The sequence below is a fragment of the Trematomus bernacchii genome, unplaced genomic scaffold, assembly GCF_902827165.1.
Source record: "Trematomus bernacchii unplaced genomic scaffold, fTreBer1.1, whole genome shotgun sequence".
Lineage (NCBI taxonomy): Eukaryota > Metazoa > Chordata > Actinopteri > Perciformes > Nototheniidae > Trematomus > Trematomus bernacchii.
The window spans coordinates 319727-338825 of NW_022987890.1; the positions used below are offsets into that span (position 1 = coordinate 319727).

Here is a 19099-nt window from a genome sequence, read left to right on the forward strand (position 1 = left end):
GAGAATGTACATTTTACAAAATGATTGCCTTTTTTATTGGCTTCAAAACAAGTGATATCAGTGTGTTGGTGATCCATAAGTGCCCAGTATATGATAACATGTTCAAATATAAAGAACCAGAAGAACATTCAACACATCTTTTGCATCAGACAGTAGGAGAGGAGGGAGTACATCAAAACGTTGGAAATCAAATATTTATTTCCAATCATTTGGAGGTAGACTTTTTGCCTGATGAAGGTATAACTTGCAAACTTTTTGTGCAAGTTAGACAGTGTGCAGTTGTTTTTTTGCAAGTACAGAAACAACTAAATCTGGTGATAACTATAAAATAATTTGCTGGTTTGAATCTCACCTCCTCAGTGATTTTAGATTTCCTCTTCAGGGTGAGAGACACCAGTTTATGTCTCACACTGTTCCTCTTCTGGCTGTCGATGGTGCTGTTCTGTAGAAACAAACATGGAGTCATTATTACATTATTTATGTTATCCTCAAAATCAAAACACCGCGACCCTCTCACCTCCCCCTCCACCTGCAGCTCCTGCAGCTCTCTCTTGTACGTCCTCTTTCCGAGGGTCTCGTAGATCTTCGTCATGACGGGGATCTTCTCACTGCCGTCGTTTATCGCCATCTGACTCTTGGGCTCCTGTAAGTCTCCCATGAACCTCAGCACGGTGATCCACACCGCCAGCGCAGCCTGGAGGACAGGAGGGAGAGATCCTTCACTGAAGTACACATACTAACACACACTGTGAATATTTACTGAAGTACACATACTAACACACTCTGTGAATATTCACTGAAGTACACATACTAACACACACTGTGAAAATACAGCACTACTAAGTTAGAGTCATGTAGTCAAAACTGTTCCTTGTGTATGTTGCATTATACAAATGATTTGAACTACTTTATATAATGTTGGGTATCTGCAGCGGTGCATCTTATATCTATTAGACCTTATGTGCTTGAAGCTTTGAAAAATAGTCATCTTTTCACGAGTTTCTCACAATAACAGTCCTGTTTTCAGCTTTGTGACGATGCATTTTCCAGCTGATACAAGAGGCTTTTGAAGACATGAAAAAGTACTGATCCACACCGCCAACGCAGCCTGGAGGACATGAGCAAGTATATATATCCTTTAATACTAATACCACACTGTGAAGATATAGCACTGCAAGTTAGAGACATGAACTGTTCCCTGTGGATGTTGCATTAACAGCTGAAGATGTGTTTAACTACTTTAAAGGGGACCTATCATGCAAAATGCACTTGTGTACGTCTTTTCTACATGAATATGTGTCCCCGGTGTTCCAGGGAACTCACCAAGTGTCAGAAAACACAACCCTCTCTATTTTCCTCCATACCCAAATCTCTAAAAAAGGGGCTGCAACGGATCTGATAAAAACTGATCCAGATTTGAACACTGTCCTGACGTCAGGACGGTGGCGCTATGGCTATTGGGCCAACTCCACCAATCAGGAGGAGACAGCCACGGCATTGCCGTTCGAAAGCGCTGGAGACGCTGTAGTACATATGCCAGGCCTGTAGGTGGTGCTGTTCTCACAGAATCTGCCCAGAGCTAAAAAATGTCAAATTGAGCAAAATGAGGCATGGCTAAAATGCATGATCTGTTTGGTATTTTGAAAAAAAAAAAGTATAAATATGCCTTATATAGGTATGGCCCTACACTATATTATTCAAATATAGCATGATAGCTCCACTTTAAGTTATGTTGGGTAGTTTGCAGCAGTGCATCTTATTCTATTAGATATCATGTGTTGAAGCTTTGTCCTGGGAGAACCATGTATCTCTAAAAAAGTCATCTTTTCATGAGTTTCTCACAATAACAGCCCTGTTTTCAGCTTTGTGACGAGGAGGCTGTGGCTCAGTGGGATAGTGCGCTGAACTTATTGCGCTGAACTTTGAATCAGGGGGATAGAAAGTTCGAGTCCCATTGCAGTCAGCATGTCGTTGTGTCCCTGAGACACTTCACCCCAAATTGCTCCTGTGGGGATTGTTCACAGTATTGAGTATGTTAGTCGCTTTGGAGAAAAGCGTCTAACAAGTGACATGTAATGTAATGACGATGCATTTTCCAGCTGATACAAGAGGCTTTTAAAGACTTTCTTAAGGTTAAGAAGAAGGAGAAATAAAAGAGTACTTCCTCATTCAGTCTATAATACAATTATTCAAAATTAGCAGGAGATAAATGGTTCTCAATGGACAGGAAGTGGATTAATAACTGCAGACTGTAAAGTAACAACAAATGGAGTAAAACGTGCAGTAAAAGTATAAATTAGACGCAGGTACATTAGGAAATACCTCAAATTTGACCTTAAGTAAAGCACTTGAGTCGATGCACTTATGTCACCCCTGTTTTCTTCTTAGCACGCATACTTGAAGGTACTTTGCTAACTGCTTTAATTGGAATCAATCATGTCTACATTGTGTTTTAAGCATTAGCATATTTTCCATAAACTAAAGACTTCCAGTAGATTAGCATCCTCAGTGAAATACCTAAGTGGAGAGTTAAGGTCTTTCTGTTTCTCACCAGCTGGTCTCCTTCGTCCTCGTGGAACAGCAGAGGTTGTTTCAGAGCTCTTCTGATGTAGGTGTAAGTGGAAACTCCCTGGAAGTATGTCGCTGCAAACTTGGAGAACTTGTACTCGGACAGATCTTCGTCTTCCTCATCAGGCAGCGGCCGGGCTTCATTCATCACCTCCTCTTCAGCTTCATCACCCTGAGGGTTGTTCTCCAAGTCCTGAGCGGGAGGAGAGCAGAAGAAAGACGTTAATATGTGCAACGCGTTTTCTACAGAATCAGAACTAAAGATGAAGCTACAAGTCCAATGTTAATGATGTTCAGCAGCAGCATGCTAACATCTGCTAACATCTGCTAATTCAACACAGTCTCACGGCATTTCGTGTTATAGTCACGAAATTAATCTATTGATTCGTGTTCACCAACACGATTTCGCCATTTTTTTCGTGTCACACAGAACGATTTTAAAAGCAATGTAAATAATAACAAATTAGAAGGAAAAAGACATTTAAAAAAATACAGATTTCAGTATTTTGACACAGAACGATTTTAGAAGCAATGTATTTCTATTGGTAGTATGTTTTGTGCCTGCACCAAATAATAACAAATTAGAAGGAAAAAAAGATGACATAAAATACAGATGTCAGTATTCTGAGGCTCTGAGCCATTTCTTTTCCTCACTGACGGCAAAAAAACTCAGACATTATACAATTTACAATAAAAGGGATAGGGTTAGGCTTAGGGTAAGATATTGAGTAAGAAAATGTTTTTATGAACCACACAGCTTCTGGTCTTCCAAGACCCGACCGGACAAAAAGACGTGTTGCAGGCACGAAACATACTACCAATAGAAATACATTGCTTTTAAAATCGTTCTGTGTGACACGAAAAAAAATGTGAAAATCGTGTTGGTGAACACGAATCAATAGATTACATTAATTTCGTGACTAATAACACGAAATGCCGTGAGACTGGGTTGGAGATAGACATAACACAGAAACAACTACGCAATATAGGAAACAGTCGTGCACACACTTTATTTTGATTATGATACCTTTTACCTCCAAGTGTCTCTTGTATATTTGTTGTAAAGTCCAAATTACATCTTTGACTTGATGTTGGCACAAGAGGAAAAGGGATGTTCAAGAAAGCATGCTGGTGAATGTCTAAAGTTATCCAGATGCAGTACAACATCCTGGTATGCACACTATATAGAAGATTGAATATTCAACTTATTGTCATAACGTAGTACAGGTACTATGCAACGAAATGGTTTCTCTGCATTTGACCCATCCTAGTGTTAGGAGCATTGGGCTGCCATCATGTACGGCGCCTTGCTCAGGGACACCTCGGTAGCACTTGGTCTTTCTGGGACGTGAACTGGTGACCTTCCAGTTGCCAAGCCAAGTCCCTATGGACTTCGCCACCACCGCCACCATGTGAGTAAAAGTATTGGGACGCAGTTATACTTCAAATCCAGCAGGTGTTATATTACTGTTGCAGGTATTTTGTTGTAAAGTCCTGATCAAATTATAATTTTGACTTGATGTTGGCACAAGAGGAAAAAGAATACCAAGAAAGCTGGTGAGTGTCTAAAGTTATCCAGATGCAGTTTAACATCCTGGTATGTTTTGCATTTAACATAGAAGAAGAATATGGAGGGATGAAACCCTCTGTAATGGTCCCACATGCAGAGCACACAGCACACACAGTGACATGTGGCCTCTGCTTTTAACCCATCTTAGTACCAGGAGTCTAGTACTAGGAGACACTTCTCCTAGTACTAGACTCCTAGTACTAAGGAGTCTAGTACTAGACTATTGTACAGCACCCGGGGAGCAATGGGAGTGAGGGGGGAAGGGGGGTGTCCGGTGCCTTGCTCAAGGGCACCACGGCAGGGCAGGAGGTGACCTCTCCAAGTAGCAGTCCACACTCCATATTTAGGTCTGTTCGGGGACTTGAACCGGCGACCCTACAGCTCACAGTCCAAGCCCCTACTGACTCAGCCACTGCTATATACTATGTATTAGGACGTACTTAATGTATCCTATCTGTCCTAATGTAAAACTGTTTAAAAAAAAAGGTACAAGGACATGATTTTGAGTGTTTCTAAATGTATCCAGATGCAGTTTAACATACTACGCATTAGGACGTACTTCATTTATCCTTGCATGATAAATAGGATGTTAGTGAAAGTATTGGAACGCAGCAGAATCCAGCGGGTGTTATATACATGTAAGTGTTGCAGGTATTTTACGTGTAAAGCTATAACATCTTGGTATTTTTAACATTTAACAAACTATGTATTAGGACATACTTCATCTATCCTTGCATACTATATAGGATGTTATTAAAAGTATTGGGGTGCAGTTATACTTCAAATCCAGCGGGTGTTATATTAGTGTTGACTTGATGTTTGGCACAAGAGGAAAAGGAATACCAAGAAAGCTGGTGAGTGTCTAAAGTTATCCAGATGCAGTTTAACATCCTGGTATTTTAAGCATTTAACATACAACGTACTTCATCTCTCCTTGCACACTAAATAGGATGTTAGTATTAATATTGTAGTGCATGTTTACTTCAAATCCAGCAGGTGTTACAGTATATTAGTGTTGCAGGTATTTTGTTGTAAAGCAATTTGACATACTATGTATTTCACATACTATGTATTAGGATGCATTTCATCTCTCCTTGCACACTAAATAGGATGTTATTAAAAGTATTGGAACACAGTTATACTTCAAATCCAGCGGGTGCCCGTCCCTCCTGATTGGGCAGCGGTCCTGAGTTTCCCAGGAACCCGAACATCCTGTCCACCATGTCTGAGTGATCCACCGGCTGCTCCTTCTCCCTCTCCATCTGCTCCAGACGCTCCTTCTGCCTCCTGGTCTCCTCCCTCTCCTCCCTCTCTCTCTCCTCCTGCTGCTGGGCGATCACCACCAGTCTCTCCTGGTGGTTCCTCTCCGCCTCCACCTTCGCCCGGCGCGCCGTCATCTGGTTCCTCAGACGCTCCTCCTCGAAAAGACGCTGCTTCTCGCCCTCCAGGCGGCGCTGCAGCTGCGGAGAGGAAACAGGAAGTTACACTGATTAGCATCTATTCTGTCAGATTGTAAACTTTTCTGGTAAAAACTAGAGCAGAGGAACTGAAGGGAGACATTACAGGTGGAAACAGGACTATTCTTTAAAGCTAAACGCATTAGATTTGTATTTCTCTAACTTCCAGCCACTTAACTTCGTCCTCGTCGAGTCACTGGAGCTGCAGACTTGCTCTGTTAGTTCTCCACAAAGCTATTTAATATCTCATGAAGCTGATAACAAACTGACATTAAACAAACATTTACAAAACACAATATTTATTCAACATTTCTTTCAGGACAGGAAGAGAGAAAAAATAGCATTTCACACACAAAAAAAAGCTCCCAAACATTTACAAATATCACGGGACCTGCAGTCACATTCAAACAAATTCATTTCAAATCAAAGTAGAAAAGAAGGGTTTACGGTGACGTATCTTAGGCCAGGATCACATGACAGACTCTCAACATCACTAGGTTTTCCTGGAGGCAGTGATTAAACTTAAGGCCTCAGTATGTGCCAAACTAAAATGGTCTGACAGCGATTAAAACCATCCAGCGGGCAATGCAACATTATGCTCACTTTGCACAGAGATTGGCCATGTGTGCAGAACATTACCAGCTACAGAGAGGTGCAGGGAGAGCCAGGCTAACTGTTTACTCTTCAGTCTTTATGCTAAGCTAAGCTAAGCTAAGCTTCCCATTTTTTGCATACGGACATGAGAATGGTGTCAACTTTCTCTTCTAACATTCAGCCAAAAAGCAAATGTATCAGTATGTAAAAGTACAAAATGAATAAAGCTGGGGTTTTTTTCTGACGCGTGATTAAAAAACCTCAATAGAAGCTTTGAATGAAAAAATATAGACATTCAGTACAGCCTTATAATGCTTTACAGGTTATCTTTGTGACTATTTGTGTCACACGTCACAACACCTCCCCCTTTTGACACCAGAAGACCCCTCTCTTTGGCCCCTCAGCCACATGGTACAGGTAGCAGTAGTAAACATAGCGATCAGGGTTTAATCTTTAATCCATATATGTTGGGGTTTTGTCTTTTAAAAGTCAACATTTTCCCAGCGTCCATCTAGCCACGCACAAAAGGAAGGCATGCAGGATACATTAAAGTCATTCAAAAGGGATTTAATCTCATTTATTTAGAGAAATCCCTTTATTCAAATTGAACATTGTGCCTGACGACTTTTTGTTGAGTGATGACGTTATAAAAATAATCAAAAAGAATAGAAATATTACAATCGCTACAGCCCGAAAATGCTTTACAGATTATTTTGACTAAATTGTCACACAACTTCTCCCCCCTCAACACCAGAAGACCCCTCTCTTTGGCACCTCGGCCACATGGTACAGGTAGCAGTAGTAAACATAGTGATCGGGGTTTACCTCTGCCCTGAGCCGCTGGCAGAGGCGTCGAGCGATCATCCCTCTGGTGAACGCCTGCAGCGTCAGAACGGCGCGGAGACGCCTCCAGAACGTCTGTCGGATCAGAAACCCCCGACACCGAGCCTGGATCAGAATCACACGCAGACGCGTCCTCCGGTAGCTCCTGAAGTACTTCCTGGACCTGAAGACGGCCTGGAGGCGCAGGAAACCAGACTGCATCTGGGGAGAGGAGAGGGTTTTAAAGATGGAAGGGTGAAGACTGGAGTAAAGGGCAAGACGACTTCTTCTTCTTCTTCACTGGAAACCCAAAAAAGCTCTTTCCAATGCTCAGTGGCTCAGGGAGGTTATGTCTTTTCTAAAACTGGAGAAAATTAAATATTCTTTAAGAGGCGAAACCTCTAGGTTTGACCTTCTTCAAATCTCTCCCTCCCTTTCCCTCTTTATTATATATTTAGTTTTTGTCTTTGTACTGTTTTGTTATTATTTATATATTATTTATTTTTGTTTTGTCCTGTGAGTCTGTACAACACTCTCTTACATGTTGGTTACGTTGTCTGTTTTGGTTGTAATTGTGGTTTAAATATTGAACATCTTCAAGTGAAGATCAAATATGTATGGCTTGTCAATTGATGTACAATAGTCAGGGATGCGGGAAGTCAGTCAGAGTTGGGGGTGCGCGGCGGGGGGGGGGTGCTAGTAGCGTCTCGCAGCGGCGCGCTAACACTGTAGGTGCGCCGCGTTTGGGGATGCGAGGGGGGGTTGCGGGTGCTAGTGGAGCCTTGCAGATGGGGGTGCTGCGGCCCCCTCAGCACCCCCCCTTCCCGCGTCCATGACAATAGTAGAGACTAAGCTGAACACTAGTAGCTTTGAACTGTTGAACATTTGTAACTGTGGTTCCTATCAATGTACCAAATGTCTTTTCTTTGTGTCTTCAATACAAATATATTTAAAATGTAGGGGCCCTAAAGTATGAATTTGTTGTTTGTTTAAACATAAATATCCGACTGGAACCGAGATGTGTATATATGTATATATATATTACAGTATGTGTAATTGGGTAATTGTGTAATTTTTTTAATCTTTAATATATATATATTTTTATGCTAGCTTCTTAGTTAACATTGAGCTGTCTTTGGCTCTTTTCTGCTGTAACAAATGTACATTTCTCCTCTGTGGGACGACTAATAAAGGTATTCTGATTTTGATTCTGAAAAACTACACACGTGACGTCTGAAGGACTCACTTTTTGGAAGTTCTTCCTGCACTGATAGCCCCTCCAAAGCCTCTGGATCAAAGTCACAGCACTCCTCAGCCGGAGATAGTGAGTCCTGCGACAGAGGAGGAGATTTTAAAACAGAGAACGTTTACTCAAGGACTGTTTTTCAAGATACTAGATCCACTAATTCCCAAATGTGTTCACCTCTCTCTGAGTCCTCTCACAGCCTTCTGGATCAGGATGACTTTGTCAGTGATGCCTTTGTCTCTCTCGATCTCCAGCTGCATGTCGTGGTGATCCTGACGGGAAACAAGCAGAGACAAATAAAGAGGAGGGACCACAGTCTGAGAGCCCAAAACCGAAAGGTCTTTTTTGTGTTTTCATTGTATTTTATGAGCCATACAAATTAACTATCGCCTTCATTTTTTATGTAAATGAGTTGCCCTAAGGTGTTATCACCACAAAACAAATGTGGAACAAACCTAAGTCAAGTTATCTCTGGTATACACATGGTCTGTTATTTTTCAGATTTGCCTTTTTTGATCAAAGCAAAAAGCACTGTTGAGGATTCAGATTCCAGACACTCCAGAATCACAAATATTTACTTACTTAAAAATAAATAAACGAACCTTTAGGAAGATCTTGGTCTTCCCGATCTGCCAGTCTCCATCTTTCCCGAGCCGGGCGAGAACGATCTGCTGACACGTTCCTCGAAGATCCTCCTGGAGGGAGAGAGAACCACGGAAATGTGATGTAAAGACTTCTATATGTGGCACTTCAGATACAGTTATTTATAAGAAGAGCATAATTGAACAGCTGGCAGTGTTATTGACCTGTATGTTGGCCGGTTTGACTCCGGGCATCAGGACTCGGTATCGATCCACAAACTCCACGAATGTGTATCTGATGGGATATCCGGCCCGTCGGATCCGGATCGTCTCCATCATGCCGGAGTATCTCAGCTGACGGATACACAGCTCTCTGTCGAACAACTGAAGGCAACAAACAACATTTATAGCAGAGTTTTATAAGCATCAACATTTTTTTTTATTAGTTTGTATTTGTATTTCTTTGATCTAGGCTCTTAGAACAAGTATGCATGTACACTACTATTTGATTTGAAAGATTGACGTTAAAAAATAGATCGATAAGGACCTAGAAAATGCAGTCTTTCGTTTGATATTTTGGGAACTTTTGTACCCAGCCGGCTGATTTAAGATTATCACAAAACCTGGAAACTGTCCAAAGCTAACGAGCCCCCTAATAGCATAAAGCTCACTAATTAATATGCTAAATCTTGATTAAAGTGTAGAAATAGGGATGTTTTGTGCCTTGACCCTGTGTGTTAGTTATTTAAATGTAAAGGTGATAATGATTATTTGCCTAACACCACATTTGGGCAATATATATATACATATATATATTTTCTACAGTTCTATATTGTTGTTAGTGGCTGCTCGTACACTATTGAATACTGTGACAACACTGTTTTGAAATAACACTGTGCAATATGTCTTACTTTTACAGTTAAATCATGTTATTTCTGGGTGCTATGTTGTATTTGTTCACATACTCTAATAAGGATGCTACTTATTTCAACACCTCGAATGTGTACTTGATGCTTCTTTATTGAATTTAGTAGTCTACTATGTGTATGTTGCCTCTTCGTCAGCACTGTCTCTTTGCTGTAAATGTACCAGCTGTCGGAAAGAGGAAGAATTTCTGCTTCTGAAAAACGTTAGTGACCGAACAACACGCACTTGAAACCAGAGGTAGGAAGCAGTGGAGTACAAATACTTCGTTACTGTACTTCAGTACATGTTTCTGGTATCAGTACTTTACTCCACTACTTATTTTTCTGATGACACAAATACCTGTACTTTCTACTTCTTACATTTTGAACACAAATACCTGTACTTTCTACTTCTTACATGTTGAACACAAATACCTGTACTTTCTACTTCTTACATGTTGAACTCAAATACCTGTACTTTCTACTTCTTACATGTTGAACCCAAATACCTGTACTTTCTACTTCTTACATGTTGAACACAAATACCTGTACTTTCTACTTCTTACATGTTGAACTCAAATACCTGTACTTTCTACTTCTTACATTTTGAACCCAAATACCTGTACTTTCTACTTCTTACATGTTGAACACAAATACCTGTACTTTCTACTTCTTACATGTTGAACTCAAATACCTGTACTTTCTACTTCTTACATGTTGAACCCAAATACCTGTACTTTCTACTTCTTACATGTTGAACCCAAATACCTGTACTTTCTACTTCTTACATTTTGAACACAAATACCTGTACTTTCTACTTCTTACATGTTGAACACAAATACCTGTACTTTCTACTTCTTACATGTTGAACACAAATACCTGTACTTTCTACTTCTTACATGTTGAACACAAATACCTGTACTTTCTACTTCTCACATGTTGAACCCAAATACCTGTACTTTCTACTTCTTACATTTCCCAAACAGGCTGGTTCCTTTAGTTTGAATGTGTGTTTGGTGGCGTGATCATTATTATTTAGAGTCATTGCGTGCCTATTGATTTGAACACGATCCGTGTATCCATCATTTCCTGGTCTTCTCTAAAGAAGAGGGACCAATGAAAACGTTGTCATGTTGCCGTTGTTCAGCATGGAAACATTCATTAGCTAACAATGACATTATTGTTCTATTAATATAAAGGGAGGTCAGGTACTCTTTAAAACAGCTGCTAGTTATGGGTACTTTTTACTGAAGCACATTTCAAAGCCCTCTTTAGTTTTACTTGAGTGAAGAAGTTTAGTCAGTACTTCTACTTTCACCAGAGTATTTTTAAACACGAGTATCTGTACTTCTACTTGAGTAAAGGCTGTGTGTACTTGTGCCGTCTCTGCTTGAACCCGAGCTATAGGCAGTGCAGTATTTTGTGAAAATGAATATTTACCATGGGTTTTTTGAACTCGTTGGGTTTGATGCAGCGCACGAAGAACGGCTGACACACGCTGAGCGTCCTCATCAACATCTCCAGAGAGCGCTTGAACTGACTGCTCAGAGTGGGGGAGCGCTTCCTCGTCTCTGCACCCTGCACACACACACACACACACACACACACACACACACACACACACACACACACACACACACACACACACACACACACACACACACACACACACACACACACACACACACACACACACACACACACACACACACACACACACACACACACACACACACACACACACACACACACACACACACACACACACACGTTAGTGACAAGAGAACCAGATTCAGTGTATGAACACATGGTGAGGTACTGCAACTCACATGAGCATACGGTGCAGAATTTTTGGGGTTTTCACTCCTCTGAAACTGAAAGAGATGGTGATATGTTTTGTAAATTCTATTTGGAAGATATCCATACCATTAAATCCATAATTGTTTTAACCCATTTAAGTTGATGTATCATTAATATGTTTATAAATAACAAGTATATGTAACAGTACTGTCACTGTATATAAGCATCTTTCAATTAAATCAATCCTGACAAAAATAAGATAAAATACTTTTTAAGAATAAATTAATACAATTATTCCTTACGGTTGTTTTGGTCATAAATCTGGACTGTGTAGTTATTATTTTAACTTCCCTCTATACTCTATTTACTTTACCAATTAATCTAGATTGTCATTGTCAATGCTTCATGACAAAGACAGACTCACAGACCTGAAATATCTGAAATATCAGTTTAATTTCTCGTTTTTTTTACTTTGTTCCTTTAACTTGACTTAAGTTGCATTTGTAGAGATTTCAGAATATATTTAAGAGACATTCGGTCAGTACTTTGCAGCATGTGGATAAACACTAAGCACAGGGCACACAATGGAAACACAGGGTACACATTATTTCTACTAAAACATACAGACAGCTGTCTTCACTGTTTTAAAGTTTCAGAGAAGCCAACATGGAAATCATGACAGGACGGTCTGCTTAAAAATGTCCTGTCAAAAAGCAATAAATGGGGCGAAGCCTGCGAGCTAGTTCAGGCAGTCACCTCGAGCACCAATGATACATTAACACGTGACGCACCTCGTCCCTCTAACAGCCAACCAAACACATTCTCCTAAACATGCCGCTCTATTGAAGCTGCCAGGTCTGCCTGCCTCTGCCTCGCTATGCTGCTGCTGCTGCTGTGTTCACTTGCTGTTGCTACGTTCATGTTCCTGCTGCTGTGTTTCATGTTGCTGCTGCTCGCCTGCCCCACCACCACCGCAGCTTCCACCCCAGCTTCCACCCAGCTTCCACCCCAGCTTCCACCCAGCTTCCACCCCAGCTCCACCCAGCTTCCACCCCAGCTTCCACCCCAGCTTCCACCCAGCTTCCACCCCAGCTTCCACCCAGCTTCCACCCCAGCTTCCACCCAGCTTCCACCCCAGCTTCCACCCCAGCTTCCACCCCAGCTTCCACCCAGCTTCCACCCAGCTTCCACCCCAGCTTCCACCCAGCTTCCACCCCAGCTCCACCCAGCTTCCACCCCAGCTTCCACCTCAGCTTCCACCCCAGCTTCCACCCAGCTTCCACCCAGCTTCCACCCCACCACCACCCCAGCTTCCACCCCAGCTTCCACCCCAGCTTCCACCCCAGCTTCCACCCCAGCTTCCACCCCAGCTTCCACCCCAGCTTTCACCCCAGCTTCCACCCAGCTTCCACCCAGCTTCCACCCCAGCTTCCACCCCAGCTTCCACCCCAGCTTCCACCCCAGCTTCCACCCCAGCTTCCACCCCAGCTTCCACCCCAGCTTCCACCCCAGCTTCCACCCCAGCTTCCACCTGTAGGCTCGGGGGATAGTTATCTAATCATCACTCAATGTTCTTTGTAAATCTGTGGAGTGATGAGGCCCGAGCCTAGACGCCAAACTCAAACTATATGCTGCTTCTAATAAACATATTAAGAAACACTTGAGTTGTCTGACTGAACTGTATTGAGAAGTGTGTGTCAGAGAGTTTGCTGGTTAAATTCTCGTTAACTTAAATGCTAAATCTCATTCAATAAGACGGTGCTCGTCTGACTTCGGCTACAACAGCCGGTAGAATAAGAAGAATAGCTTGTGGAAAGCAGAAAGGGGGGGGTCTTGTGGATTTGTATTTAGATGAACACACAAAGGGTTTTATTTAGTGAGTAAAGGCTGTTGATTACCTTAGGAATGGAAGTGCTGGGCTGCTGATAGCCGCACAGAAACTGAAGTAAGAGAAGAAGAACAGAATCAGAGAGGAGAGGAAGATTGGAGACGTTAGTTAAAGAAAGGAAATGATAAAGAGAGGTGGAAGTCACCGGTGAAATTAACAAAAGTCCAAAAGGAGGTGAACTGTATCAGTCCAACACATAGAGCTGGGCTATAAGGGACTGCATATCTTCTTACATATCGTATATTTGCCTTTTCCTGGTTTTAAAGCCTGATGTTTTGAACTTATGTTTTACTTGCTTAGCCATTAAAGTCACATTACTGATGAGTATTTATCACAAATCACACAAAACTGTTGACTACAAGATGATGAGATCATTCCTGCACCACTCGTTAGTCAACACTACGATATCGTCTCAATGCTGATATTTGATCTTCTCCGCCACTACAGATATTCATGTAGGCAGGATGTCGTTTCTTTGTTGCGGTGTTAGAGTGCTTTTGGTCTCACCATGGCCACGTCCGCCTGGAAGATCTGTTTGATGAACTTGTTCTTGGACGAGTGGACCAGCTGGATGATGTCCGTGTGGAGGCTGTCTCGGTTTTTCTCCAGAAAACCTGGATAGTTCATAACAACAAAATAATTAATGGTTTCCATTTATTTCTAGTCCAGTTTTTGTTCAAACTTCGTAGTATTTAGCCTGCATCGCCAGGGCTACATAGACATCTTCCGGCGCAGACTGAAAACTCATCTCTTTCGACTCCACTTTGAGCGATAGAATTGCTAACAAAGCACTTATATACTAATAAAGGACTGGCTTATCTAAAGCCAGTTGAGTAGCACTTGAAATGTTTTGGGTCTATGAAACCTGATGTACTTATATGATTCTGTTTTCTTCTAGTTTGTATCTTCTTGGTCGAATGCACTATTGTAAGTCGCTTTGGATAAAAGCGTCAGCTAACTGTAATGTAATGTAATGTAACTAGAGGAAATATCAGCCCTTTATTAAAGCTTTTTATCTCTTAAAGTCACGTAAGTATTCTTTGTTAAAATAGTATAATGTTTGTGAATTTTCTGTCTGTGAATGCTTGGATTTTATTTGTGTTTATTTGTTTCTGTATCTTGTGCACAGGTTTCTTTTGAAAGAGATCCTGATCTTGACAAGAATACATGTTTAAATAAAGGATTAAAAAACAAAAATCCCATGTGACTGTTATACAAAACCAAATATATATACTGTTTAAATAATATTGTTTAATGTTTGTTATTCATGCGTTCAAAGATTAGGATTAAGATTTGACTGTTGTAAATGGTAAAGGTGGAGCTCGTTTGAACAATAACTAACAATATCATTTACGTTCATGATTAATCTCCTGACTCAACCAAATCATTATTAGGTTTGTAGAAATATTAAAAAATAGTAACAAATGGGGAGAAGCTATATCAGGCAGTCAACTCGAGCAGCAACGATACATTGATGACGTGCAATTACGTATCTGGCACCACGTTTTTTTTTGCACTAATCAAAGCCCCTCTTACCTGTGGGGTTCCCCAAGGCTCGATTCTGGGCCCCATCCTTTTTCTACTGTACATACTGCCCCTAGGTTCAATACTCACAAAACATAACATTCCCTTCCACTGCTACGCCGACGATGTACAGATCTATCTGCCTCTCAAAGCAAATGTCACACACTCACTACAGCAGTTGATGGACTGCTTAGCAGAGATAAAATCCTGGCTGAGCAAAAACTTCCTCAACCTCAACGAGAGCAAGACTGAGGTCATCTTTTTTGGACCCCAACCTCTAGCCTCTCCGGTTGATATTCTGGGCTCTATCAAAAAAAACATCCTCCCCTCGGTCATGAACCTTGGAGTGACCTTCACTAGCACTTTTAAATTCGACAAGCAGGTCAGCACCGTAGTAAAATCCTGCTTTTTTAAAATAAGACTATTGGCCAAAACCAAGTCGTATTTATCTTTTAAAGACTTAGAAAGGGTTATTAACGCCTTTGTAACCTCGAGACTGGACTATTGCAACGCTCTGTATGTGGGTATGGACCAGGCCTCAATTAAACGCCTACAGCTAGTCCAAAACGCGGCTGCACGTTTACTGACTGGTCACAAAAAGCGTGACCACATCACCCCTATTCTGGCCTCACTGCACTGGCTTCCAGTTCGGTTCAGAATTGATTTTAAACTCCTTTTATTTGTTTTTAAAGCACTAAATGGGCTGGCTCCGGCCTATATAGCTGAACTGCTCCAGCGCTACACCCCAGCCAGAGCTTTAAGGTCTGCTGACCAGCTGCTGCTGGTAGTGCCCAAGACCAGGCTCAAAACCCGAGGGCACCGAGCCTTCGCAGCAGCTGGCCCGAGGCTCTGGAACACTCTGCCCCTCCATGTGAGGTCGGCCCAGACCCTAGGGGTTTTTAAATCAAAACTAAAAACACACTTCTTCTCTCTGGCTTTCTAGTTAGAGCGGAGCACGACTCCTGACTTTTCCGTGTGTTTTATTTTTATTTTGTTTTTAAGATATATCTGTTGTAATTTATTGTCGTTTATTGTGATTGTAGTAATGTGTTTTTATTACATGTACAGCACTTTGGCTCGACCAAAAATCGCTTTTAAATGTGCTATATAAATAAAACCTGATTTGATTTGATTTGAATAATGCTCGTCACTGTACAGTTTTATAATATTACGTGTTTGACCGTCTATGTTTCCTGTAGATATTTAATTGCTCTTTTTACTGCACTGTTAGTGTACAGTTGTATTATTAATTTGCTGTGTTTATTGTATCTTTGTAACTCTGGCACAACAATTTCCTTCAGGATAAATAAAGTCTTATCTTATCTCTCTTACACGTCTCGTCCCTTTTACATTCTCCTAAGCCTGACGCTCTATTTAAACTTCCAGATCTGCTGCCTCTGCCTCAAACTCTATGCTGCTCCTAACAAACATATCAAAGGAACACGTGAGTTGTCTGACTGAAATGCCATGTGTCGATGTTTGTCCTTTCAAACAACCCCTATGTACTTTTTCGTTTTTATTTTATTTGACAAATGTTGTTCTGTATTTAATTTGCCATTTTCGGGTCACTAAAGAAATGTGATTTGCAAAACTGTACTTTTAATATAAATGTGACCCCAAATAAAGAATACAACAAAACAATAAAGAATAACCAAGTGACCCAGAAACAGAACGAACCTCTGGTCTCGTAGTTCACGACTCCAGCGAAGTGTTGGATTCCAAACTGAGTAGCGTAGCTGTTTTTGGGAGGGATGTAGTTGTAGTTCAGCTTGTGCTGCGAGTTCAGTTTGTACAGCATCGTGGCATCAGTACCCTGAAAACAAGAGAGAGGATTTAAAATCAATGCTGTCATTGTTGATTAAATGAGCATCCCTACTCAACATATCGGGAAAACACTGAATGTCCTCTTCCAACATGAGAGTAACTTGATAACAAAGGCATCCCAACTGGAGCTGTGAACATGACAGGATGTGTGATTACCAGTGTTGGGCAAGTTACTTTTAAAAAGTAACTAGTAATAGTTAAAGTTACTGCTCTCAAAAAAGTAACAAGTTACTTTATTTTACTTTAAAAATAATAACAATAAAAATACAAGTTTTTGTGTTGTTGGAAAAGGTCTTTCTGCACTGTGGCCCTGCTTTCACTGCTTTCACTGGTATTTTGCTGACTAGTTCTCTGAAGGCAACAGACTCGACCGTTGCAATGGGCAGCATGTCCTCAACAACATACCTGGCAATCAATCTGTTTAGTTGACTCTGGGTGACATGTGGCGATTTAAAAAAATCGGTTTTTGGCTGTTTAGATGGTGTTGCTCCATCTGGGTCACTGCCGGTGGTTGAGACGGTGGGTCTTTGGCGACTAGTTTTATAGCCCCATGTACATTAGTTAGGTGCTTCAGGAGATTGGCATTGCTGTTATTCGATGTGGACAATGCTTTCTGTCCTGCACACAGTTTACATTTGACCGTAATATGTTTTGCGTCCTTTATCCCCACAAATTGAAAATAGTGGTTATATCTCCAAGTTGTAAATGCGCTGCTGCACTCGCTGATACTTGCATCTGCCATTGTGTGTGTGTGTGTGCTGGTGGTGGGCGTTGCCGTGTATGTGTGTGTGTTAGCAAGTGTTTGTGTGTCTGTGTATTTTCCCCATAAGGCAAGACTCGCCCAACTCTGTCTCTGATTGGCTTACCCTGAAATGTTACCCCGCGTTAACCAATCATCACTCCTCTCTGGTCACTTTCACTTTTCCATGGTACTGTGAGAGGACATCACTGTATTCGCCTGTTACATCCGCAGGGAGATTCGGTTCAGTTGGACCACATAATGTAACGCAGTAACGCACCCATTTAAATCACAGTAACTATAACGGCGTTACTGAATGGGAATAGGTAACTAGTAACGTTATTAGTTACCGCAAAAGGTAGTTGCGTTACAGTAACGCGTTAGTTTGTAACGCGTTAGTCCCAACACTGATGATTACCTAGAAGAGCATCAGGACTGTTTTAGGCATATGATAGCTATGTGATTCAGGAACTAGTTGATGCTCTGTATGTGATGACTACTTCCATTCTGGTGAGGATCATAAATACATGGATCCTGAGATTGAAGCTCAAGCCGGTGACCAGGGATTATTAACATTTTTAAGTCATTCATTTTTTAGATGTTGAGAAAAAGTCAGATTTTTTTTATTTTTTTGAAAAAAAAGTCAGATTTTTTTTGAAAAAGTCAGAATGTGGAGATTTTGAGAAAAAGACAGATTTTTTGGGGTTTTTGAGAAAAAGTCAACATTTTGAGAAAAATTCAGAATTTTGTTTTGAAAAAGTCCGATTTTTGGGGGATTTTGAGAAAAAGTCAAAATGTTGAGAAAAAGTCAGATTTTTTTAGAAAAAGTCAGATTCTTTAAAAAAAATCTGATTTTTGAGAAAAAGTCAAGAGTTTTGAGAAAAAGTCTGATTTTTGAGGAAAAGTCAGGATTTTGAGAAAAAGTCAGGATTTTGAGATTTTGTGGAAAAAGTCAGGATGTTGAGAAAAAGTCAGAATGTTGAGAATTTTGTACGTGACAGGATGTACTGCTTTGTATTCCTCCATCTTGTGACTGTGTAACTCCCTCTCTTGGATATCAGCATGTGAAGGACACTGTTCAGGAACTAGTTGATGCTCTGTATGTGATGACTATTTCCATTCTGGAGAGGATCACAGATACATGGATCCTGAGATTGAAGCTCAAGCCGGGGACCAGGGAGATTTTTCTAACAGGAACACTTTTACAGAATCACTTTTACAGATCTCCCACCTTGGGGAACTTGCTCTCCTCGTCGATGAGCGAGATGATGTTCATGGGCTTGTTGGCGATCATGTCCAGAGCGTCCTGGTTGTCGGTGAACTCGATATGCTGCCAGCTGATGTCCTCCAGGTTGTACTCCTCCTGCTCCAGCTTGAAGACGTGCCGCACGAAGAACTGCTGCAGGTTCTCGTTGGCGAAGTTGATGCAGAGCTGCTCGAAACTAAAGTCAAGAGAAATCAGAGGAGAGGTAAGAGGGAGGAGGAGGAAGTGTGAAAATACCTGCTTTTAATTAATAGCCCAAAGGTGATGAAGCCAACTAATGCGATGTGTTAGGGTGAACTATGTTTGCACCTTGAAAT

General features: G+C 41.2%; 1 protein-coding gene across 1 annotated transcript in view; it reads right to left on the reverse strand.

Annotated features, from left to right (window-relative positions):
* LOC117469904 (unconventional myosin-VIIa-like) overlaps positions 1 to 19099 on the reverse strand; it is a 64490-nt gene that overhangs the window by 25209 nt on the left and 20182 nt on the right. Inside the window, exons 13-25 of the mRNA XM_034114376.1 lie at positions 18750 to 18960; positions 16633 to 16768; positions 13939 to 14045; positions 11184 to 11321; positions 9064 to 9222; positions 8860 to 8952; positions 8435 to 8529; positions 8258 to 8342; positions 7015 to 7233; positions 5281 to 5598; positions 2552 to 2761; positions 518 to 694; positions 353 to 442 (exon numbers count right to left, since the gene is read on the reverse strand). Of these exons, the coding sequence (XP_033970267.1) occupies positions 353 to 442; positions 518 to 694; positions 2552 to 2761; positions 5281 to 5598; positions 7015 to 7233; positions 8258 to 8342; positions 8435 to 8529; positions 8860 to 8952; positions 9064 to 9222; positions 11184 to 11321; positions 13939 to 14045; positions 16633 to 16768; positions 18750 to 18960 (2038 nt within the window). The remainder of the gene's footprint in view (positions 1 to 352; positions 443 to 517; positions 695 to 2551; positions 2762 to 5280; positions 5599 to 7014; positions 7234 to 8257; positions 8343 to 8434; positions 8530 to 8859; positions 8953 to 9063; positions 9223 to 11183; positions 11322 to 13938; positions 14046 to 16632; positions 16769 to 18749; positions 18961 to 19099) is intronic.